The sequence below is a fragment of the Haliotis rubra genome, unplaced genomic scaffold (assembly GCF_003918875.1).
Source record: "Haliotis rubra isolate DU_JTF1 unplaced genomic scaffold, ASM391887v1 Scf209, whole genome shotgun sequence".
Taxonomy (NCBI): Eukaryota; Metazoa; Mollusca; class Gastropoda; order Lepetellida; family Haliotidae; genus Haliotis; species Haliotis rubra.
In genome coordinates this window covers 532,041-558,131 of record NW_025766103.1, presented here as the reverse complement: position 1 = coordinate 558,131, position 26,091 = coordinate 532,041, and the positions used below count along the sequence as shown (strand labels likewise).

General features: G+C 40.8%; 1 protein-coding gene across 1 annotated transcript in view; it reads left to right on the top strand.

Annotated features, from left to right (window-relative positions):
- Positions 1 to 1,010: 1,010 nt before the first annotated feature.
- LOC124276391 overlaps positions 1,011 to 26,091 on the top strand; it is a 106,345-nt gene continuing 81,264 nt past the window's right edge. Inside the window, exons 1-10 of the mRNA XM_046712033.1 lie at positions 1,011 to 1,099; positions 6,920 to 7,718; positions 8,221 to 9,115; positions 10,383 to 10,551; positions 11,256 to 11,299; positions 11,520 to 11,660; positions 12,455 to 12,582; positions 12,925 to 13,102; positions 14,233 to 14,313; positions 15,233 to 15,349. Coding sequence (XP_046567989.1) covers positions 6,933 to 7,718; positions 8,221 to 9,115; positions 10,383 to 10,551; positions 11,256 to 11,299; positions 11,520 to 11,660; positions 12,455 to 12,582; positions 12,925 to 13,102; positions 14,233 to 14,313; positions 15,233 to 15,349 — 2,539 coding nt within the window. The 5' untranslated portion in view covers positions 1,011 to 1,099; positions 6,920 to 6,932. The remainder of the gene's footprint in view (positions 1,100 to 6,919; positions 7,719 to 8,220; positions 9,116 to 10,382; positions 10,552 to 11,255; positions 11,300 to 11,519; positions 11,661 to 12,454; positions 12,583 to 12,924; positions 13,103 to 14,232; positions 14,314 to 15,232; positions 15,350 to 26,091) is intronic.

The following is a 26,091-nucleotide window of genomic DNA, read 5'->3' as shown; positions in this document are numbered from 1 at the left end:
CTGAATGTGGCGTAAAACTAAACTCACTCACTGTTCAAAGCCCCAACACGCCTTTAAAGTACAATATAAACACCTTATGTAAATACTTATTTACCCAGCCACTCGAGCTTTGATTGATACAATTTGTAAAGTGCTAAATTACTTAAAGTTGTCCAACATAATATAACGGTTAAAGTTTAGATACTAACTGCTCGAAAGTATATGATACGACGTGTGTCCACTGCAAAATAAACGAAGAGGACAAAACCTTCTGTAACACAGGTGAACATAAAATCATTTAGTCGTATTGTACTAGTTTTAGTCCTGAACTAATGCCTTTTTTTTCATTTTTCCGTTCAACCGGTTAGTCTATAATAAACCAGAAATGACAAAGAGCTTTAATTTCATGTCATCGATCACTTGCTAGATTCTGTGTGGTTATAGAATAGTTCATGTTTCCTGTAAGGATGGGGAACGAAAATACGGAACGATGTATTAATTTAATGTTTTTTCTTAAACACTTTCAACCGAAAAAAAAGATTACTTTCAATGTGCAAACAATTCAGTTCATTCATTAAAAACAAAACATCTGACGGTATATGTTCCGAGTCACCAGTGCCTATTGATAGATCCCTAATTAGTTTGAATTATTTTCAAAACTTAAATTATGAGCTCTTTAATCGTGTAATTTGGAGACAAAAAGTAAGAACAAACTCATATTTTCAAATTCACGCACTGCATTTAAAAAGGTTCAAAATGTGTTTACAATCATCAAGAAATGTACAGGTAAGAAAATGTACCCACTTTTCACTCAGACACGTGACTGGCTCATTCTGGAGTTATTATTGTACACAAATATTTTGGAAGACTGGAACATAAAAATCCATAACAGGAAACTAACCTCTTTTAGAATTATTTAAAAAAAGAAAAGAAAACGCAGCCTATTCTTTAAATCATAAATAGGTAAGCAATAAAACGAATAGTACAAGCGATGGCGTGGCCAAAGGGAGACAACTCTCAATGACGTCACAAATACATTATGGGATGGCGGCTATCTTGTGACAAAAATACAAGTCCCGGGTCGCTTCCAAAATCTGTTCAAACTTACCATATCTGAAAGGTATGCCATTTTTTATCTTTTCGTGCGTTCACTAGATTAGCTTATGCCTAGATTATTTTCATTGAGTAGTTTTGATATTTGTTACATTCCCAATTTTGCCCGGACCGCACCTGATGTTCGGGCAAATCTGATTTGCATACATTCACTTGTCAAAAATTTCGAATTAACTGATGTTGTTGCGTGACAAGGATATGAAAATCATATGGATAAATATGTAACGTCTCCCTTTTGTCGATTATTATTTTTGCTCAGCATTTAGTATCGAATTTTAGAAGCGATATAAATAACAATTCCGAAACAAATATGAAACAGAGCCCGCCATGTTTGTTTGGTTGCCATCCAGCAAAGCAGGCCCGCGCTCTGAAAAATTCTGTGCAGTTATAGTATAGATTGGACATGTCCTCAGCACTTCCGTTAAACTTTGGTTCAGTGTGAAATAAATCGTTATCTGATGTTTTTGTACGTCAGTTGTCTTTTTTTGCAGTTTCGCAAATAGACTGGCTTGTAATGTAAAGATAACCAAAGACGCATATGATATACGTCCTTGAGATAATGAATGAGGTGTTCGAAATTTATTTTGGTATTTTGTGCATGGACTCGACTCAGCACGTCTCTTTTTTTTGTCTGCAGAGAATTTTCATATTGCAATATATTGCGATAACAAAACAACTATGCTTGACTAAGTTTTAATAAAAACTTTTAATCATGACAATAAAAATGTAATAATATTTGGCACAAATGAAACAAGGAAAAGAACAATTAAACATCAACACAGTGGTTACTAGTATTAGAATAGTTTCTCCACTCTCAAAAAAAGCCCTGAGATTTTAGAGAGCAATTTCACCTGGTCAGGACATATCAGAGATCACTGGTCATTAATGAGTAAATATTTAAATTTAGAAACATTCAGATCCAAAACATTGCAAAACACTTGAGCAAAAATTAAGAACACAACTTCAAACCGAACTTAACAATCCAGTTAAGTGTAATTTTCACCACGGCCGTTCCCATCACCATAACCACATTTGCCACAATCATGAAGGTTTCCAAGTGTTACGAAGTTTTCTGAATGCCTGTCAAAATAACCGGTTTTCGATCAGCGAATCGCAATACGTATCGTTTTCATGTCTGAACTGGTAAACTGGTTATATTGTGCAGCCCTAGTACCAGATACCACACAATTATGTATTTGACTTTGTTGAGTGATACATGTCTGAATACAGTAATGCTTATGGGGTACATATCTGTAGTACATGTGATATGTACAACAATCCCTTCAGCAGTGATTATGGATAATCATAACATTTTTTAACATGGGCAGATATATGGTTTTGCGCCACTTTCTGCAATATTTCTACAAAACCATGTGGGAAATCAAATCTGGATGTTTTAGCTTGACAAGTGAATCACAACCACAAGAATACCCCACTGCCACTACAGGGGTGGAAATAACCCATTGCCCGACGTCCGAGTCCAGTGTTTTTCCCAGTCGGGCAAGCAAATTTGTATATCACGCTGTACCAATGTCCAGTTGACTTTCCAATGTTAATTATGTTGTTTATTTAAGAAATCAACAAGAAAATTGGCTGGTATAGAGGAAAAAATATCAGGGCAAGTGATTTTACATGTGCCACTGTACCGGTGTACTCTAGCAATATTAAAGTTATTTCTACCCCTGCACTATTAGCATGAACATTGTGGCAGCGTCAGTTGCCAACACAAACAGGTGCTGTGCCCAGATCCAACAGAGTATACTCTCCCAGCTTAGAAATAAAGGGCTTCAACTTCAGATCTTACCAGAGAGTATGTAATCAAAGACATCCTTACAATATCCCGGTATTCCTCAAAGCAGAAAGTTCCAAATCTGAACATCTTCCAGATTACAATTAAAACATAAACATAAAAAATGTCACGACTCAAGAGTCTTACAGGGGACATTGGTATGAAGTTAAGCCACGTTTTATAATGAGCAACTGCTTCACATGAAAATTCCATAGATTTTGTGAGAGTTGCATAAATCTATGAATACACATGGCCTTGTGAACTGTGCCAGTTTTACTCTTGTCAGATGGGCATGTAAAGAATGTGATCTTGTCTCCCACCTTTCAGATTTCCAATTAAGTGGAAGCTAGCAGTGGGTTAGATCACTGACTTTGTATGAGAGTGTGGGTTCGAATCCCAGATGGGACTCGTCCTCAAAAACTTTTAGAATCTTTTCCAATAAAAGTGTTATCCCAAATGTAATACTTGTTACGTTTAAAATTGCTGAGTTCATATCGAAGGGATTTCTCTGTTCTATGTCTTTGTATGGATTCATTCATTTTGTGTATACGTATTAAAGTTGTGTGAGTTACACCCAACAGTTTCTAGCATTTTAGATTCTTTACAATGTGCATCTATGTAATCAATAAAGTAAAGTAATTTAATTCCATATGTATACAGCCTTCATGTTTAATTGAGGCTGAGTAGTTTTACCACCAAATGAAAGAGATAGTAATATTACTTTCAGAGCTCCAGATAAGATTTAGCTCATGTGGGTACTGTACCCACTGTATTTTTTTGGAGTGGGTATTATGAATGTTGAGTGGGTATTTCATTTTCCGTTACCAACTGCTTTCAAATATGTGCGTATTTCAGTCACTTTACTCACCTAAGTATTATGTCATTGAGCAAGTTTACTAAGCAGGTATGTTCTGCCTTATGTCATACCTAATCAAAACCAACTTTAAATATAATGGAAATGATTTCATAAAAAATCAGTCATCCTATACTGACAGTACAACACTTGTCCTATACTAACAGTACAACTTGATAGCAATCAATGTCTTTTTCATTACGCAAGCGAATTTTATAAATATATTCCGTACGCATTTGTTTTAAACTTTTTTCGTATCTACCTTTTTAAATGCGTAATTGGTACGCAACAATTATTTTTCAATGCGTAATTCTAGTGCGTATTTTACCCGGATACGCAGCTTATCTGGGCCTCTGATTACTTTATTGCCATCTTTAGGCATGTGACCGTAGATGATGTAGTCTCAGGAAGCTTTGTCATGTCAGACTGATTGTTGTCTCTAATAATGACAGATTCTGTATCCATTAGTCTGTAATTGGTCAGTCTTGTTGATAGATAATTGTTTCACCACTGGTACTTAAGTACCAGTCGTTATTTATCAGTTTCTTGCCACCAGGATGACAGCAGCTGGAATGTTAACTGGTGCATGAAATAATTGGCTCATTAACAATTGATGGTGTGTGTTTTCATCTTGTCAGCTAACCCATGCTTGTTGTAAGAGGCCTAAACTGACTAGCGGGATCGGGTGGTCAGGCTCGCTGACTTGGTTGACACATGTCATCGGTTCCCAATTGCACAGATCGATGCTCATGCTGTTGATCATTGGATTGTCTGGTCCAGACTCAATTATTTACAGAGCGCCGCCATATAGCTGTAATACTGCTGAGTGCGGCGTAAAACTAAACTCGCTCACTCACCCATATGTAAATAATCAAGTCTGGACCAGACAAACCAGTGATCAACATTATAAGCATCGATCTATGCAATTGGGATGCAGTGACAACCAAGTCAGCGAGCCTGACCACTTGCTCCCATTTTTCGCCTCTTATGACAATCAGGGGTTGCTGAAGACCAACTCTAAAACAGGATCTTCACGGGTAGATGGTAGGGCCTGCACAACTAAGGGACCGTTCATAATTTATATATTTTTTGTTATATATATTTTTTTATTTTTTTATTTATTTTTTTTGGGGAGACAGAGGAAAGAGGGGAGGAGAGGAGGATGGATGATGATTTAAGGGGTGCCCATTTTGTTCTGGGTAGGTAGGGGGTCATCAGTTTTGTACACGCATTACTGGGAAGTCAATTTTGTACATAAATATATTAAAAAATATGCTTAAAAATTATTGGGTCATTGATTTTGTACATGATATGCATAGGGGGTCACTTACTTTGTGTGTAAATTTGAGGGGGGTGGGGTGGTCATTCAATTGTACATGCTTCTGCATAAAAATCATCATCATCCCCCCTTGCCATAAATTATGAACCGTCCCTAAACTGATACCATGGTAACAGCATTACCCTACCTGGTCTCAGATACCCAGGGTACATTCCCGGCCATTGTGTGTATGTCTTATTTGAAAATAGTATTGTGGTTTGTTCTTACCAGTCACACCAACTCGACCATAGGACAGAACAAAAGTAGCCTTTACATTCTGCCCATGTGCACCCAAACCAGTCTTCAGTGACACTAGAAAACACTTCCACCGCTACTCTACTACACCTTCACCCTAAACGTATGATACTTCACCCTAAAAGTATGATTATGTTGAATCAGATTGACGTTTGTACAAGCTGACCATCTGTGTCTCTAATTACTCCTAATATCTTCTGGGGAGGTGAGGTAGCCTAGTGGTTAAAGCGTTCGCTTGTCACGCCGAAGACTCAGGTTCGATTCCCCACAGCGGTACAATGTGTGAAGCCCATTTCTGGTGTGACCCGCCATGATATTGCTGGAATATTGCTAAAACTGGCATAAAACCCAACTCACTCGCCTAATATCTTCTGGTACACTTTCTGCTTCATATGAAATGACTCAAATCTGGAATAATCTTACGATTCCCCAAAAATATTCTTGTAGGTTTCAGGCACAAGTAAATAATCAAGCTTGGCTTTTTCTGTACTTAGTTGTTGAGCAAGTGGGGCCTCAATCAGCCAGGTGCAACAATGGCAGTTTTATGCCTCACTCAGCAATATTCCGGCGGCGGTCCGTAAATAATCGTGTCTGGACAGACAATCCGGTGATCAGCATCATGAGCATTGATCTACACAACTGGGATACAATGATGTCAACCAAGTCAGTGAGCCTGACCATCCACCTCTTATGCAGTGTTTGCAATACCATAATTTGCCATTTGGCCATCACGGCTTGCTGCCGCCTGCAGGCTTTAAAATCTGCAGGCCCTGAATGAAATCTGCTGGCCCATTTTGTTAAAGTCAAACCAATAAAAACAAAATAGACTACCCTGTACACAGTTTCACACAGTTTCTACAAAATCAATTAACGAAGCCTATGGCGCAGAGAGACGTTTTTATTTGTTGAAGACTGGTGTTGACATTCCTATGCGCAAAGTGCTAAAACACCAGGATATGAAACTCTAAGTTATCGTAGCAAGATGGATCATGGATGATTCCCGAACGTGAATAAAGAGAGAAAAAAAGGGACTGATTCAAGTTGAAAAAAAACAACCAATAATTTACTGAATGCCTGCAGATATTTGAAACTGCTGGCCCGATACAATAACAACCGGCGCTGGGCCTCTGGGCCGGCAATTATTTCGAACGCTACTCTTATGACAAGCATGGGTTGCTGATCTTCTTGCTGATCATATTAGTGAGGATTTGATGACTGCAATGTGTGATGTGGTAGGTCTAGTGTGTGACTGTACACAAACTTGAGCATACAGATTTTTGTTTCCGTATTTAAATTGATGAAATTATAAAATAAATCTTTTTGACTTCACAAAATGTGAAAGTCCCAATTTTCTTGTGTACATATCACACTTGAGTATAGTTTCAAAGTAAAGAGGGAGTTATGTGACAGTAGAACAGACACAGTCTTATTGCTGAAAGGGTCACTATGTTGTGGGAACAGGATGATACGGAACTGAGATCAGAGTACAACCTGCTTTTGTTACCAAGGTATATTTCGATGGTAAACCAATGGAGGGTGACTGTATCAGCTGTGTTCTGAATTTGTGTGGTTGCTTCAAAATTGGTTGCTACATTGTGATGTTTGTTTTCAGCACTTAGTGCAGAATGGATGCAGAGTCCAAAGAATCATCTGATGACCTCAGGGTCAAAGAAGAAGAGGAAGATAAAGTGGTAGAGGCAGATGAGGGCAGCAATGTGACAGAGGTCAATAGTGACGAAAATCCACATGAGGATGGTGGTGATGAGGGTAAACATGCTGTTGCTGATGCTGCAGAGGATGCTACGATTCACACGGCAGTGGAGGAAGTTGCGACAGTTGATTCTGGCGGTGATGATGCGATGACAGTTGATACAGGCGGTGATGATGGGATGACAGTTGATACTGTAGGTGAGGACAGTTTGATGATTGACACAGCACAGGAAGAAGACCCACAGGACATTGAAGTGAAGATGGAGGAAGATAAGTCAGAAGAAGCTGTTGAGAGCTCCGTGGGTGATGATGTAAATAATGTCCCTACAGCTGATGCAGCTGTAGATATGGAAGCTGTGAACCCATCCCATGATGCAGAGATACTGGAGGAAGAAGACAACCTAGTTCCTGCAGATGAAGCAGGGGCAATAACTCTCAATCAGGATAGTAGTGAGGGGCAATCAGGGGCAATAACTCTCAATCAGGAATGTGGGGAGGGAGAACCAGGGGCAATAACTCTACATCAAGGCGATGGTGAGGAACAAGCAGAGGCTATCACTCTTCCACAGGAGGGAGCTTCTCTGAGTGAGCAAACTGAGCCTGAGACAATTACCATCAGTTTGGAGGAGGCCACACAAATCTTCCTTCAGCAGCAAGGCATAGAAGGAGCAGTGCAGATAGCCCCTGGGACATATATACAGGTTGGTTGCTTTGGTTGGTTTGGTGTATAACACTGCACTTAGCAATAATCCAGCTATATGGTGGCAGTCTGTAAATAATCAAGTCAGGACCAGACAATACAGTGATCAACAGCATGAGCTTCAATCTACGCAATTGGGATACAATGAGATGTGTAAACCAAGTCAGAGAGCCTGACCACTCAATCAGGTTGGGTGCCTGTTTCGACAAGCATGGGTTACTGATGAATAATTCTAACCGGATCTTCTCAGGTCATGCTCTACTCTGGAAGGAATACATGTAGCATTCTAGAAATCGAACTATCATGTTGATCCTTATTGTTGTTTTACCTCATTTTGGTAAATTAGTTATGAGTGCTAATAATATATTACTTAAACATGGTAAAATAATGCTCAACAGTCAAAGAAACAATTTCATGTATTTTGATGAAAAATCGAGAAAGAAAGAGAAAGTCTCGTGTACATGTAGCATGCTTTATTAGTTACTTTTTAACTTGACTCACAGGTGACAGGGGATGGTACACTTGGTCCGGCTATTGGCGGTACTGGGGACCCTCTACAGGTGATAGCTACTGGGAATGGCGACCTTGTTGGGTACAGCCTGCACCCTGGGAATGGAGAGGAAGACCATGGAATGGTTACAGAGGTAGGAGGTCAGTTTATTCGGATTGAGAAGGCCAGTATTGACAATGCGGACATTGCCAATGATGCAGATGGTGCTATGACAGTTGTGAAGGAAGAACCTGATGTACGAGATGAGGCATCAGTTGTGGACAATCATGTGGAAGGACATCTCGGGCAGGTGTCTTCTCAGATAGTCACAACCCCTGAGGGTCAGTTCACCCTGTCCCAGGGTCACTATGTGAGAGATTCTGATAGAACTGTGACTGCTGCCACTACAGACGGGCTGAGCAGTACCCCCCAGTTGGTCCAAGTTGCAGGGGGACAGCTGATGGCCGTGTCCCACAGTCACACTGGACAGTTGACCAACGTGTCAGACGCACAGCTCACTTCACAGTCTGCAATTCCATTCAGTACTCATTCAGGAACAGTATTCACAACTTCAGGAAACCAGATTATTGTGTCGTCAGGAGGGCATATACCAGTGTCGTCTGTTGGTCAGATATCCGTCTCAGATGGACACCTGTCCAGTGGGAACACTGTCCAGTACTCATTACTTAACACTGGAACTCCAGTCTCTGAGGGAAACCTTCCATCAGGGCAGGTGTCAGTGAAGATGACTAAGACTGAGGTGAAGTCTCCTCCTCGACAGCCAGACTTGAACAGCCCTATCCTGGTTGGAGACAAGACTGAGGTGGTCATTGGAGGAAAGAAATGTGTGCTGATGATGAATCCAGAAACCAAACAGATTTGTGCCTATCCATTGCTTCCTCCACCAGGTGGGTCTATTGGGCAGGTCAGGGGGGTCTTAGGTTGAGATGCTGGTTCCTGTTCCACAAAAAGCGATCTTAACTCCTATACTATAACATTGGGTAACGATAGTCGTGGCACTAAGATCACTTTGTGGAACGAAACCCCTGTGCCAATGCTGTGGCAATTAGGCCACTGCCTGTTTAGGCTGAGCGACCTTGGAGTCAGCAGGAGGTGGGCTAACAGAGGTGGGATGTGATTGTTAGGGAAAGGACCTTTGTGTTGAGGGACTTAGTATCTAGGGTGTAGCAAGGAGGACAGGGTGACTAGGGTGAGGGACATTGGATTCAGAAGAGCTGGGCTAACAGAGGTGGGACGTGATTGTTAGGGAAAGGACCTTTGTGTCGAGGGACTTAGTATCTAGGGTGTAGCAAGGAGGGCAATAGGTGACTAGGGTGAGGGACATTGGAGTCAGCAGAGTCACTAACAGGAGCTGGGCTAACAGAGGTGGGATGTGATTGTTAGGGAAAGGGCCTTTGTGTTGAGGGACTTAGTATCTAGGGTGTAGCAAGGAGGGCAATAGGTGCCTAGGGTGAGGGACATTGGAGTCCGCAGGAGCTGGGCTGACAGGTGGTGCGTGATTGTTAGGGAAAGGACCTTTGTGTTGAGGGACTTAGTATCTAGGGTGTAGCAAGGAGGGCAATAGGTGACTAGGGTGAGGGACATTGGAGTCAGCTGGAGCTGGGCTAACAGAGGTGGGATGTGATTGTTAGGGAAAGGACCTTTGTGTCGGGGGACCTTGGTGCCTAGGGTGTGGCAAGGAGGACAGGGCGACTAGGGTGAGGGACAGGAGAAGGACCTTTGGGCTAACTAGGGGACCTTGTGGCAAGGAGGACAGGGCGACTAGGGTTAGGGACCTTGAAGACAGGAGCAGGAGCTGGGCTAACAGGGCTAACAGAGGTGTGTGGGGTGATGGGCCTGGAGGATGTCTGTGGCAGGGAACTAAGTGTATGGAGGAATAGGTGAGGCAAAGCAGACACAAATTGACAATGGTCAGAAGTGAGACCTTGAAGTGGGAGTAACAGATGTCCTTGGTTTATGTATACAGGGATTATACAGTAGTATTCACTCAAATACAACATAATATGACTGATATACATAGCATCAAATATAAGCATTAACTTTTCATCTGAGGGACAGTTTTAGCATATAATTTCTGCAAAATGATATTTGTTTAAAACTGTAAAGACTTACGACATCAAAGAGCATCAGTCATCATGTCAATTTTGATAGCAGGTAAGAAGAAGCGTGGGCGACCACGGAAACCCAAGCCAGGTGAGGAAGGATATCAGCCACCAAGTCTTGATGGATCTGCAGGCTTTGACCCAGGGAATGACTCCCAGAGAGACCAGACATCCAGCGCAGCAGAGGGACTGTTGGAGCTGTCTAACGCAGGTGATGACTTGTAGGATTGTTGCCATTTTATAGATATTTAATGAATCATTGTGTTCTTAGGTATGTTGTTCAGATGCTGTTATCATGTAGACTTGTTTACAGACAGGCTTGTGTTGTAGGTTATGGTCCTATGATGTAGACCTGTTATCATGTAGACTTGTTTACAGACAGGCTTGTGTTGTAGGTTATGGTCCTATGATGTAGACCTGTTATCATGTAGACTTGTTTACAGACAGGCTTGTGTTGTAGGTTATGGTCCTATGATGTAGACCTGTTATCATGTAGACCAGACAGGCTTGTTATCATGTAGACTTGTTTACAGACAGGCTTGTGTTGTAGGTTATGGTCCTATGATGTAGACCTGTTATCATGTAGACTTGTTTACAGACAGGCTTGTGTTGTAGGTTATGGTCCTATGATGTAGACCTGTTATCATGTAGACTTGTTTACAGACAGGCATGATGTCCTTCAGTTTACAGTCCTGTGTTGTAGGTTATGGGTCCTATTGTAGACCTGTTATCAGTTATCATGTAGACTGTTTAGACTTGTTTAGACCTGTTATCAGGCTTGTTTACAGACAGGCTTGTGTGTTGTAGGTTATGGTCCTATGATGTGACCTGTTATCATGGTTTAGAGACAGGCTTGTGTTGTAGGTTATGGTCCTATGATGTAGACCCATATGATGTAGACCTGTTATCAAATTTGGTCCTTCAGGTCCTTTATGGGGTTGAGGATGAGGAAGACTCGGGTTCTAGATGGTTTGTCCTGATACGTTTTATGTTGGCATAAATTGTGGTTAGCCTTTGAAGGACTGGCTTTTGGTACAGTATAGTATTATTATTGTTGTTTCAATGCAGTTACACATCAGTTTTATTAGCATTATAGAGGGGCACATATTCCAGATTGTGAATCAGAAAGATTGTAACAAATCTGAAATTGTGCAGCTGAAGCCCATTAGGGAGGATGTGATTGTTGCAGACTATGATGTCCTCGAGGTGTCTGGCAGTGAAGAGGATTCACCACAAGATGACTATGAGGCCGACCCTGAAATCACCATTACTGGGATGAAAAAGAGAAAGATAGCACCCCAAACTCCAATCATGCCTGTCGCCATCTCAGGTAACATCCTTCACATCTGACACCATAAATGGTCACACATGTCATTATCATTGGTAACGCCTGTCAACATCACTGGTCACACCTATCATGATTATAGGTAACACCTGGCACACCTGTCAACATCACTGGCCACACCTGTCATTATCATTGGTAACACCTGACACACCTGGTCACACCTGTCATTATCATAGGTAACCCCTGACACCATTGCAGATCACACCTGTCATTATCATAGGTAACCCCTGACACCATTGCAGATCACACCTGTCATTATCTTAGGTAACATCTTACACACCTGACGTCATCACAGGTCACACCTATCATTGGTCACACCTGACACACCTGACGTCATCACATCTCACACCTGTTATTATCATTAGTAACACCTGACACACTTGATGTCATCACTGGTCACACCTGTCATTATCATAGGTAACCCCTGACACCATTGCAATTCACACCTGTCATTATCTTAGGTAACATCTTACACACCTGATGTCATCACAGGTCACACCTATCATTGGTCACATCTGACATCATCACATCTCACTCCTGTCATTATCATTGGTAACACCTGACACACTTGATGTCATCACAGGTCACACCTGTCTTTATCATTTTGACACACCTGACATCATCACAGGTCACACCTGTCTTTATCATTGGTAACACCTGACGTTATCACGGGTAACACCTGACACCACTGCAGGTCACACCTGTTATTATCACAGGTAACACCCAAGTAACACCAGACATACCTGCTGTGTCTCACATAACTTCTCACGTATCTGCAGGTATGAAGAGAGGGAGAGGTCGCCCTCGCCGCTACCCCCCACCGGGTCAGACATCCACCGCTAACAGCATCCCTGCCGTCATCATCCCCACTGCCAATGGGCAGACTCTCATGATGGCCCCCATACAGGTGGGCCTGCCTACACCCTACTCTCTCTGTAAATCCAGTATTACTGGAGTGCACATACTGCAGTTATGAAATTTATACCCCAATGTGCTTGGCGCCATCGCTGCTCGTAAACATGCGACCTATTAATTTTGAGTTGTTGTGTGAAGCACATGTTTTGCATGTGCATTCCAGTATGCTAGGGCATGATCACCTGTTTCGACAAAAATGTAAACATTGACTTTGTAGTCAGGTGGTGCTTAATTGAATCTCATGTGTATGTGCATGACAATGTCTTGTTGCTAGGGTATCAGAGCCATTGTATCGGGAGTAATTTAACATATAGTCGTCAATGTCTTCATGCAGGGTATTGGGAATATCCAAGCTCTCCAGAACCAAGCAAAGACTCTCCAGAAGATTGAACCAAAGCCTGCCGAGTCGACAGAGGCAGCACTCGCCATCAGCGACGGCAGCCTCATCACAACTCCAGCAAAACTCAGCTCTTCCGTCACACCCATTGCGCTTGACTCCTCCAACAACTCAAGTGAGTTCTATCACCAGCGTCTTTCTTTCAATACCGTTATATGTACACCAGAATCTGTTAACTTTACATATATATTAATTGTGTAGGCGGACAAGATTATCACAATATGTGTTTAACGGAACAGTGCAGTTAAAATACTTACAGTTTAATAGTATATAGATATTCTCTGATTACACAGACAAATGCAGTTCTAGGACTCTATTCGCAGTGTTCATAGCACTTTGTCATTCGTAAGCCAATGCTATATTATAGCGTTACAGTAGGTTGTAACAATATGAAGACTTTGTGGATCAGGGCCCCATTGCTCAAAGCGATCGTAGCGCTACGACAGTCGTAACTCCCATACTTTAACATAGACTTACGACTGTCGTAGCCCTACGATCGCTTTGAGGAACGGGGCCCAGGACCCTGATGGGATTCCTTCAATCACATCAGTTTCCAAAGACCCGGGTTCGATTCCCCACATGGGTACAATGTGTTAAGCCCATTTCTGGTGTGCCCCGCCGTGATATTGCTGGAATATTGCTAAAAGCGGCGTAAACCCATGCTCACTCACTCACTCACTCACTCACTTATCTTCTTCAAGCAACTTGACAAGCATATTTACAGTTCTAGATTCATTCTTTCTATTGTTTGTTTTTGTTGGATTTTGTTTAATGCTGCACCACAATATCCCTGTAATATGATTATAACCCATAAATAATGGAGTCCGCATTGGACAAACCAGATTCCTTGCGTTGCCTCTAAAGATCAGTATTGGCACTATGAACTTCTGTTACTAAAAATTCCAAAGTAGTCTTCCATTAAAATAATCAAACAAAGATTTGAGAAGTGACTCAACTTTCCACACTTATTATGGATTCTCCATTTTGAGATTCCCTTGTGTGTGTAGTGTAAAGCTTACTGCAGAATGACTACTGATTCAGCTCATGTTAACACTTCATGCTCAGAGATGAGCTTCAGATCAGTGAATTTTCAGGGATATTAATTTTTTGTTATGATGAATGTCCTAAACATAGAGGAAATAAGACATGGTAAAACCATGAAAATGTTCTGATGCCATTTGACTGAGGCAAGATCAGTCAGCCAGTGTACTCTGGGGAATTAATGTAGCAACTTCCTCTTGACAGTCCTTGACAGCAACAACATCCTCATCAACCCCCTGCATGACGATGGAGGGGACTCCGACAACGAGGACATTGACACAATAGGTGAGTCAGCTGGAACTTATATATTAAGTCAACTGAATTCAGATGAACAATATCTCAAATACCTGAGTTTCAAGGTTGGACTTGTATGTGCTTCTCAGCTATTCTGTATTTTTTGTATGAATCCTTTCTGGCCTGCATACTCAATGAAGATCTTACTTGTAACACCATCCTATTGAAGGATAAGTGTGACTGTTGTTAAAATGTGATGTGTAAGAGTTGTCTCCCTTTGACCATTTTCTCTGACTGCTGTCCACGTTGTGGTGTCTGTATGAGAGTCTTATGTGTCTTAAAGAATAAGTTCCTTGCATTCTTAACATATTTTTATTTTTGTGCCATTTCCACTATACCAGTATTTAAAATTTTATTAGCTAAGTTAAAATTTATCATATAATATAATAATAAGTCATCGTCTATAGCACATAGTCTCCAAACACCAAGTGATTGCTCGCGGCGCTTAATCAGAATCTGACTCTTATTACCCAAGATAACCCAAGCTGCCTGTTAGGCGCTAGAAGGTTATAGTCACATGACTTTATCCAACCGGGTACCCATTTTCTGCTGGGTGAACAGAGGCAATTTGGAACAAACTCACTTGCCTAAGGTGAGACCACATGTATCACATGTGCTTCGTTGTGGGACAGGACTGAAGTCCTAGAAACTCTCAGGAGTCAAGCTGCCAAATATGGTCACCCATCCAAGGATTGTCCGAGCTCGACGTTGCTTAACTTCAACTGATTTGTGACCTGAGCTCTGTGCACAGGACCACGCGCACTAAAGTCCTAAAGTATTAGCTCTAAAATTAAGATAGATTAATGAGTCAGTGTTTGGTGGGCTTGTACTCTTGTTTGTAGCATCCCCTGTGATATGGCTGGAGCGTTGTTTGAATGAAAGTTCATGGTGACAGTGCGCTGTGTTGTAGAGAAGCCAGTGTCGGTGGATGAGGATGGGAATGAGGGCAGCAGCCAGGCCACCATCATCCAGATACCTGAAAATGTACTCAACATGTTTGTGCAGAAGAAAGATCCCATCAAGATTGGTGAGTACAACCATGTCCCACATGCTACAGGCAATCTAGAGTTACTTCCCTTAGTTGAAGCAGAAACCTTTGATCTTGGTTTTAAATCCATAGACACTCTAATTGTACTTTTTGATGTGCCAGCACCGTGCCCCTGTTCATGAATCACAAGTTGTAAATGTCTAACATGCAGATGACAAAAAAATATTAAAAACGTTTTGCAAATTGGTTTCGAGTCAGCTCTTTCACTTCCAACAGTGGTGGTGCTTGATAAAGAACAAAAATGGTTCGGACTTCCGGTAGAATAATAGAACAGAAATGGAGAAACTCTGCATATTAAGTTTATTCCTTATCATAGCTGTCCAAACAGAAATGCTGTTTTATCACAGTCATGGAGTATATTGATCTGACTGAAGCATGTTGACACCTGGAAAGAAAATGATGTACCCTCCTGAAATAGGGTGAGCCTGAGAAATAACACAGTCGTATTTTCTGAAATCAGGACATCCCTGATCACTGATCACATCAACATTAACTCCAGGTGACAGATCAGATATTCACTAACCAGTAGTGAAAACACTTTATGATTATGTGTGCATTTTAACAAGACTTGAGAAGTTAGATATGGTTACGGTTACCTTGTATGGCATGTTGGTAGTTTTATTATTCTTGTCAAAAGCTGACAAAGAATTTGAATCATGTATCAAATCATGCATTGATCTGTGTCTCTCACTGACTTTCTAAACATCACAACAGGGTAAGGTGAGGATGTTTGTTGAAAGATGAAGGTAGCCTATTGGTTAAAGCGTTTACTCGTTACGCCGAAGACTTGGGTTTGATTTCCAACTTGGGTAAAATGTGGTCGCTGATTTCTGGTGATAGTGTTCAGATATTGCTGACAGCGGCATAAAGCCATACTGACTCTCTGACGAAGGACAAGGTCCCTGCAGACAATTGGTTCTGACAATTGAGAATGTTGAGGAAGCTAACTAGCTTCATTGACACATAGAGTGGTAATATGAATCATACAAATATGTATACTCAAGCTGAAATAACGGTTTTGACAAATAATAAACCAGTGGACACCATGGATAACAACTATTATTGTCTATCAGCTTTTGTTATTGATCGTGAAGATCCAGGTTAGAATTGATCTTCAGTAACCCATGCTTGTTGCAAGAGGCACCTAACAAGATCAGAAGGTCAGTCTCGCTGACTTGGTTGACACATGTATGTCATCGTATCCCGATTGCGTAGGTCGAATGCTCATGATGTTGATCACTGGATTGTCTGGTCCAGACTCTATTATTTACAGACCACCGCCATATAGCTGGATCATTGCTGAGTGCGACATAAAATTAAACTCACTCACTCACTCACATGGGGGCCTATTGGTTAATGTGTTCGCTCTTCATGCCAAAGACCCAGGTTCAATTCCCCACTTGGGTACAATATGTGAAGCCCATTTCTTGTGTTCCCCGCCATGATATTGTTAGACTATTGCTAAAAGCGACGTATAACCCATACTCACACACTCACATTTGTTATGCTAAAGGACATATTGAGAGAAGCACCCTGAAAATGACTATATATTCTTTCATGATAAGTGCTTCTGACAAACACTGCTTACTTCTGGGAGCAAAGAACCTTATTGTGTCAGAACTGTTTTGTCAGTATTCTTCAGAACACTTACATGAATTATATTGTGTCGCTTGTGTACATTTAGCTCCTCATTTCTGCATTTCCTACACTGACATGGAGCTCCGTGCTACACCCAAAATAAGCTGCTCTCTGACTTCGCTGATATGTAAATTCCGGTTCTTTGTGAAATATGGCCTATTTTTCAGATAATGTTTGTACCATTTTAGCTGCTACCTGTGCTGGGAGTGCCCTTTCTTTCTTTCAATGCCCCTGCGCAATACAAAGTGACATGACTTGAATATCGTATAGCATAGAAACAAGCAGAGGTATAGCCTCATTATATTGTGTCATCATTTACATGTCTCGGAAATACTGACTTGACACTTGTGTGGGTTTTACCAACTTGCGCTGCCTGTTAAGACCTATGAGTATGACTGACAGCTCCAACTATGTTCTGGTACGGACAGGTACTGGCTTTGACAGGAAGTAGCCTCTAGGCGACAATATATCCTGGGTGCCATATTTAGATATTGGTTGTAATGGTGACCTCAATAAATGCCTAAAATAGCTGAGGTAAAGAATAGAAACCCAGTGATACAGTGTTTAATACCATTCTGATTGCCATGTACTGGTGTATTGTTCAATTATATTACCATGATCAAATGTGGGGAAATATGTCATTTGATAATAGATGCTTATTTTTGAATTACCATAATCAATTTTTTAATTATTTATGTAATTACACTCATGTTATATGCATGGAAGTAAAGAGGGTCCATGGGGTTTTAGAAGTGTTAAAACTTCACACCTAAATATTCAGCTTTGAACATTCGGATTATGACAAGGACCATTAACTTTCATGCTGAATTGTAATTATCGATCAATTATAGTTATGCAAAAATGATCATCGATATATAATGATCATTTTAACTATGTGGTTGTGATCAATCATTAATCAGTTACAGCTATGCAATTGTGATGAATTATTGATCAGTTGCAGCTATGTGATTGTGATCAATTATCTATCAGTTGTAACTTTGTGTTTATGATCAAAGTTGGTTATAGCTATTAGACTATGACCAACGATTCGTAATTGAATTCCAGCGACTCCCAGCACAAGGAGTGATAGAGATAATCTTTTAACAATATGAGAGCATTCCAAGATAATATTCCCAACACTCACCCTGCTGCTACCATCATCACACCTTTTTTCTTGAAATGGGAAAAAAGAATGAGAGAAGAAAAGCAGATTAAAAAAGTGTTCTGAACTCTTTCTTAGAAAGCACAAATCCAGAGAACTGAAACATATGTTTGCTTTTATAGTCAAGATCACCATTCAGAGAGAGCAGGTGTAGACAGTGTTGCAGAAATGGCTTTCTTTGCCTTTTTCTCAAAGACATAGCTGGTAATCCTCAATGATATGTTAAGGCACCAGAAGGGGAACTTTAAGATAATTTTAGCTGTAGGAATTAAGTGGATCCTAGATGCGGGTAGCAAGCCTGTTTAAAGGTAGATTTGGGTTTATTTTCCTCAATTTGACATCTTCGGTAATAAATAGAATCTTTTATTCATGCACATATTTTACTAGTTTACGACACTTGTGCCTAAATATAGGTATGTCCCCTGTTCCCGCTCGGGAAATACCAACATTTAAGCACTCGTGTCGTAAACATAGTATTTAATAGTCATATAATATCCTATGTATAAACAGTGAAAAAACACATTATTTGAGAAACAATTAGTAGACAGTTGGTAAATTTGTGAATTTGGTGAATATTTGTAGTGATATTATAATCAATTCTTGCAGCCATTATATGTAGGCAGTTATGTATATGCTAGTTATTTTATTCTACATTCAGATACATACTTTTACATAGGCATGTTACTTTCATAAACCATGCAAGTGGTTATTCCTCAGCTGTGCAGTGACTTGAAGATTTAAGATGGCGGAGAGTGATGTAGCCTAGAGGTTTAGGTGCTGACTTGTCTTGCCAAAGACCAGGGTTTGATTCTCAACAGTATTGAGTCCATTTGTGGTGATCCTTGTTATAACTTCGGTGGAGCAATGCTATAAAAGGCAGTGAAAACTGGATAAAAATTACCTCTACTTTATCAGCCCAAGTTTGCTTAGCATTAAAATTTTCTGTAGTAAAATATTGAATATTTGGGGATGTTAAAAGGAATTAACTAGTGGTGTTCCGATTAATTGAAATAATCGAAGATTGGTCGCAGTGGCCAAACAACCAAGCAATCGATCACATTTTCTCATAATCGAACACAAACGATTTTGGAACCGCTGTAATAGAGTTTGAAATACTTGATGATGGAACATATCTAGGAAGTTGTCAGGGCCGGAAAATGTGTTTAATTCTTAGAAAACTCACTTCACTTTCTGAAAAGTCATGACTAAATATTTCTTGAAGAATCTGGGAAGTTTATGTTACACTGGAACGGAATCATTTTACACTTGATGTGAAATTTGCAAATGTAATTTGTGCAGTTTCTAAATAAAACAAAAACAACAACAGAGAACCAAATGTTTTTTCTTTATACTTATCTGCAACTACAACCTGAATAGGAAAATCTAAAAAATAACGCTAACCAATTTTTTTCGATGATTGGTCGTTGGTATTGAACCAATCATCAATTGTGAGATTTCAACCAATTCCCAACACTAGAATTAACCAGTTCTTTCTCTTTATTAGTCTGTCAGTTAATGATTGGGTTTCCCAGGCTGACAACTGTACAGACAACCGATGAAATAACAGGAATGTGTCAGGACTTGCTTGATTTAAAAAAGTTTCAAGTACCACATTTTTTGTCTTTAGCAATGTCAATGTCTATGATGATAATAGTTACATGTGCCCAGATGTAGTGAACCATTGCTCATGTTATCAACCACTGGTTTGCTTTGTTCATGACTTAGCATATATGTATGACGGGTGCTACCGTTGGGGCAGGACACACTCACCTTTCCGCGAACACCTGGTATCATGACTATTTCATAGTGATTCATAAACACATGCTCTGTCATCGTATCGCATGGTGACAATCACTGGATTGTCTGGTTTAGACCCAATTTGTCTACAAACAACATCATACAGCTGTAATGCTGCTGAAACAACAGGGGTGGAAATAACTTTTAAATTGCTAGTGTACTCCGGTACAGTGGCACATGTAAAATCACTTGCCCTGATAATTTTTCCACTATACCAGCCGTTTTCTTGTTGATTTTTTAAATAAACAACATAATTAACATTGGAAAGTCAACTGGACACCGGTACAGTAGGATATACAAATTTGCTTGCCCGACAGAAAAACCACTGGACTCGGGCGTCGGGCAATGGGTTATTTCCACCCCTGAACAAATATATACTCATATTGTAGTCACAATTGTACAATCTACTCTGCTTTTAGCAAGGATTACTTATGACTGTGGGAAGGGTTTTGTCACTTCTATTTCATAACTAATAAGCCAATCTCACCTATTCCCCGACTATTTATTAGGTCTCCCTGTTGACATGAACTACGTATAGTCTCATGATTTGTGTCTTGCATGTTCTGCTCACCTGAATTCAAAACAAAGTTTGCAAACAGGAGCGGAAGCAATGATGTACAAGTTTATCTTATACTTAAATGGGGCGGTGGGGTAGCCTAGTGGTTAAAGCGTTGGCTCGTCACGCCGAAGACCCGGGTTCGATTCCCCATGGGTACAATGTGTGAAGCTCATTTCTGGTGTCCCCCGCCGTGATATTGCTGGAATATTGCTAAAAGCGGTGTAAAACAATACTCACTCACTCACTTATACTTAAATAAATACTTCAATACTTGCATAAGCTTGAGATCTTTTAGTGTATCCTTATACAGTAGATGTGGGCAGTTCGGACAGGGATTAAACATATAGGCCTGCATTTCATTGCGGTGTTTGCATTGTCCCAGTAGTGTTCATGACAGTAGGCCTCAGACCTGGCCATGTGAGAAGACACTCCAGTAGGCTCTTGAAACATTTATTTTAAAAACTCCAGAATAATCAGCTCTCCAAATAAGCTAATGAATCTAATTTTCGGATAATGTTTTCGTTTTTGATGTAATCAAATATCAAACTGCGAGTTCACGTCACCTCTGGCCTATTTTCACCATACTGAAAATTTGCTTTGACAAAAATCAAAACCAGATTGGCCTGGATCCTTCAAAGTGTGTTTTAAATGGGTTTAAGTAAGTGATCGGTCGGTTGAGTAAGGTTTGTGTTATCACTGGCCTGTGTAATGTACGGCCCAGGAGTCGCTCAGTGGAGGGAAAGGTTTGGTCACATGGTGTGGAGTTGGAGTGATAAAATGGAGGGTTGGTGGAATACTGAGTTGGTATAAATGCCTCTTTGAGTTCAGTTCTATCACTGAAAATCAGAAATGTCAAAGTGAGGCAGGTTATTAAAGTTAACCATGAAATGTAACTGGAGTAAGTGAGTATTGTTTTACGCCGCTTTCAGCAATGTTTCAGCAATATCATTGGGGGCAACAGGAATGGGCTTCAAACATTGTACCCATGTGGGGAATCGAACCTGGGTCTTCAGTATGATGAGCGGACACTTTAACCATTAGGCTACCCCACCGCCCCCAAATGTAAATGGAGAAAATCAGGGGTACAATCCCATCTTGATATTGCCTCATCTGCTAGACATTCATGTCTTGTCAACAAATTTGATTTAAATCTATTTGGTTGGGAAATTGTATATTGTGATGTTTACAAATAACTTGTAATATATTTCTATCTCAGAAAAATGTTTTTTCATTGTGTTGATTACATTCAGCATACCTAAATGGCATTTTTGGTTTGGTTTTCTTCTGATAAGGTGATTACATACTGACTGTATATCCGGCAGGTTTGGATTGATGAAGCAGACAAATTCTGTCCTAACTTAAGGTTACAGAAGCATGTATAGAATTGCTGGTTGGGCTTTTCCTTGACACCTTCTCAAATATGTGAAATGATTATTGAGAAGGATAATGTCCTTCATTCTTTCAGAATTTTATCAGCATTTTATCAACATTATACAGAGGCAAATTGGTTTCTATGACTATCATCTAGTCGACAAGATTCAGTAGTATCCCATGCTGTCACTCCACTTAAGTCCATATCCTGGCTGCCACTGGAATGAAGGGCCAACAGCAGCAAGTGTCTCCCAGTACAATGAAGCCCATGCTGCAGGCAGGCAGAGCTGCCCGTGAATCAGCTCTGAATGAAGTGGACCAGTGATCGGTGTTCCTGTGACATTCAATCTCAAGCCAGAAGGTGTAGGCCACACCAACTGCGGCTTCAGCCCCTGCTGCTGGTGAGATGGCTGTCACTTAATACCCTCTGATGGCAGCAGCGAGCAGGAAGGAATTGCTTCTGCTTCTGCAGAACCGTAGAGTTCCTAATAGAGTTGCCATGTTCCACCTGTATCATGGAGCCTGTGGTTGATCATGTGGGCGGGTAAACTAGTGGTTGATAGCATGAACAGTTATCCATGTTGTTTGGGTACTTTCATGCAGGGTCTTGTCACTATTTTGTTACCACTCATTCCTCATTTGTGTAGTCTCTTGAACAAACCGTGGCCAAGAACAGGGTTGTACAGTAAACAACGTTTATTGTACAACCCTGTTCTTGGCCATGGTTTGTTCGGTTTGTTCGTGGAGACAAACATTTGATACTGGAATCTGGAATCCCCTCGTGTCAGTGAGGAAGGGTTACTGGAGATGTTTTCTGCTGTTAGAAAAAACACACACAAAATATGCATGGTATACTTGAACCTGCCTTGAACTAGAGTTCACTCACAAAGACAAGAAGTGGGTACAAGATTGCTGTTCTACGTCAGAATCCCCACATGGAGACAAGCATGGGGTACTTGAGACATGTTCTGCTTCAAAACTCCGGTATTAGGGACTGATACACGACACACCATAGGGAACCTGAAAGAGGCAGCAGTGGCCATGATCCCCTGCCTTTATAAACCGCCTCCGTGGTGTAGTGGTTAGAGCGTCCGCCCGGAGAGGGGAAGGTCGCGGGTTCGATCCCCGACCGCGTCATACCAAAAGACATTAAAATATGGTACTTGTTGGTCCCCGCCTGGCGCTTGGCATTAATGGGTACAACAAGGACTGGTCGGCTCGGAGCCAGTATAATGTGTCTGAGTGGGGTATTCATGCTTCACTGCAGCATGGTATCTCAGTGGGCTAGCACTATAAAACCAGCTTCAGTCTGGGCTAGTACAAGCAGCCGCACATACACATACACACGCATGCACGTCATCATATTAGCGAAATATTCTCAAGCACGACGTTAAACCCAATTTTACCTTACCTCACCCCTACCTTTATGTGTTTCTTCATCTGTTAGTGGGTGATTGGGTAGCCCCCTGGTTCAGGTGATTGCTCATGACACATCACCTAGTTCTATTTCCCACACTGGCACTATGTGAAGCCCATCCCAAAGTTTCCCAAAGTGATACAGGTTGAATATCACAAGGAGCAATGTATAACCTCACTCAGTCAGTCCAACAAATTTTGTATATGATTGCAGTGTTCAGAAAACCGCCATCTAAAAAGTTAAAATCTTAGTTGCCCTGAGATTCAAATTACATAAATACTATGTTCAGACTTAAGGGGAACATTTCATAATCCTAACATTAAAGTTAAAATTTAGTGTACTCTGAGATTCAAATTACATAAATACTATGTTCAGACTTAAGGGGACCTTGTTTAACCCTAATGTTAAAAGTTAAAATCTGGGGGGACCCTACTTTCAAATATTATAAGAATAAATTAATTTTTAAGCACTGCATCACTGCTTAATTTCAAGCACTGCATTAGTCAGTCAGTCAATATTCTGAACAACACATTTCAGATGTTTTGCTTAAAGATTATTATTTATGTAAACAATTTAGATATAATCATGTTCACAGTTAGTTAATGGATGAATGATTTCTGTGTTTGTTTGTCTTTCCGGAATGAGGAAATGTGGAGCATACCCTGTGCTTACTGAGAGCTGTAAAACAGTCATACCAGTAGGGTGTTGGCTGCAACATTCTCAGAGGAACTATGGTAGGCATTAGGCTGTCACAGATGTTGTGTTTTGTACTCAGCCCGCCCCCTTCCAGTCATCCATTCATTTGTAGCCCCTCGACTTATCATAAAATCTCCACCACTTGTCAAAAAAATGAGCAAAAAAGTGGTTCCCAGTGCCTGTTGAACTCTGAAGATCCCTGCCGAGTGTGTTGGTGTGGGGGTGACCCTCCTGCTTCACCACTTGGGACTACACTGGTTGTAATGAGGCCCTGCAGATAGAAGGGGGTTTACTGACCTACGATGGAATGCAATCATAAGTGTTTCACAGATTATCATTTGCTGCTGAGTTGTGAACATTTGGGAGTCTTTGTCAGCTCGGATTTCATGTATGATGACTTGCTTGCTTGCCGGAGTGTGGGTGGTGGCGGAGATGTGTAGCGCTTTGTAGTTGGGGTTGTAGCTGTTGTCGCAGTGGTTGTAAGTGTTGGTGTTGGTGTAGCCTTTGGTGCTGGTTGTAGTCGTGGTGAAGGTGGTAGTAGTAGTAGTAGTAGTAGTACTAGTAGTAGTAGTAGCAGCAACAATTGGAGGATGAATGGTAATAGTAGTAGTAGTGGGATGAATGGCTGCAGCAGTAGAAGTAAGTTGAATTACAGTAGTAGTAGTAGTAGTAGTAGTAGTAGTTGTAGTAGTTATAGTAGTAGTAGTAGTGGGATGAATGGCTGCAGCAGTAGAAGTAAGTTGGATTACAGTAGTAGTAGTAGTAGTAGTAGTAGTTGTAGTAGTTATAGTAGTAGTAGTAGTGGGATGAATGGCTGCAGCAGTAGAAGTAAGTTGAATTACAGTAGTAGTAGTAGTAGTAGTAGTAGTAGTAGTTGTAGTAGTTATAGTAGTAGTAGTAGTGGGATGAATGGCTGCAGCAGTAGAAGTAAGTTGAATTACAGTAGTAGTAGTAGTAGTAGTTGTAGTAGTTATAGTAGTAGTAGTAGGGGATGAATGGCTGCAGCAGTAGAAGTAAGTTGGATTACAGTAGTAGTAGTAGTAGTAGTAGTAGTAGTAGTAGTAGTAATGGTGGGATGAATGGCAACAGTAGAAGTAGTTGGATTACAGTACAGTAGTAGTAGTAAGTTGAATTACAGTAGTAGTAGTAGTAGTAGTAGTAGTAGTAGTTGTAGTAGTTATAGTAGTAGTAGTAGTGGGATGAATGGCTGCAGCAGTAGAAGTAAGTTGAATTACAGTAGTAGTAGTAGTAGTAGTTGTAGTAGTTATAGTAGTAGTAGTAGTGGGATGAATGGCTGCAGCAGTAGAAGTAAGTTGAATTACAGTAGTAGTAGTAGTAGTTGTAGTAGTTATAGTAGTAGTAGTAGTGGGATGAATGGCTGCAGCAGTAGAAGTAAGTTGAATTACAGTAGTAGTAGTAGTAGTAGTAGTAGTAGTAGTAGTAATGGCCTGCAGTAGTGTAGTAGTTATAGTAGTAGTAGTAGTGGGATGAATGGCTGCAGCAGTAGAAGTAAGTTGAATTACAAGTAGAAGTAGTAGTAGTAGTAGTAGTAGTTGTAGTAGTAGTGGGATGAATGGCTGCAGCAGTAGAAGTAAGTTGAATTACAGTAGTAGTGTAGTAGTAGTGGTAGTAGTAGCAGTAGCAGTAGTAGCAGCAGCAGCAGCAGTAGCAGCAGTAGTAGTAGCAGCAGCAGTAGTTGTAGTAGTAGCGGCAGTGGTAGCAGTAGTAGTAGTAGCAGCAGCAGCAGTAGCAGCAGTAGTTGTAGTAGTAGCGGCAGTGGTAGTAGTAGTAGTAGCAGCAGCAGCAGCAGCAGTAGTTGTAGTAGTAGCAGCAACAATTGGAGGATGAATGGTAGTAGTAGTAGTAGTAGTGGGATGAATGGCTGCAGCAGTAGAAGTAAGTTGAATTACAGTAGTAGTGGTAGTAGTAGTGGTGGTTGTAGTTGTAGTAGTAGCAGTAGTAGTAGTAGTAGTAGTGGTAGTAGTAGTAGTAGTTAATTAAAGTAATAGTTACAGTAGAATGATCAGTAGTAGCAGCAGCAGCAGTAGCTGTAGTAGCAGTAGTGGTTGAAGTAGTAGAAG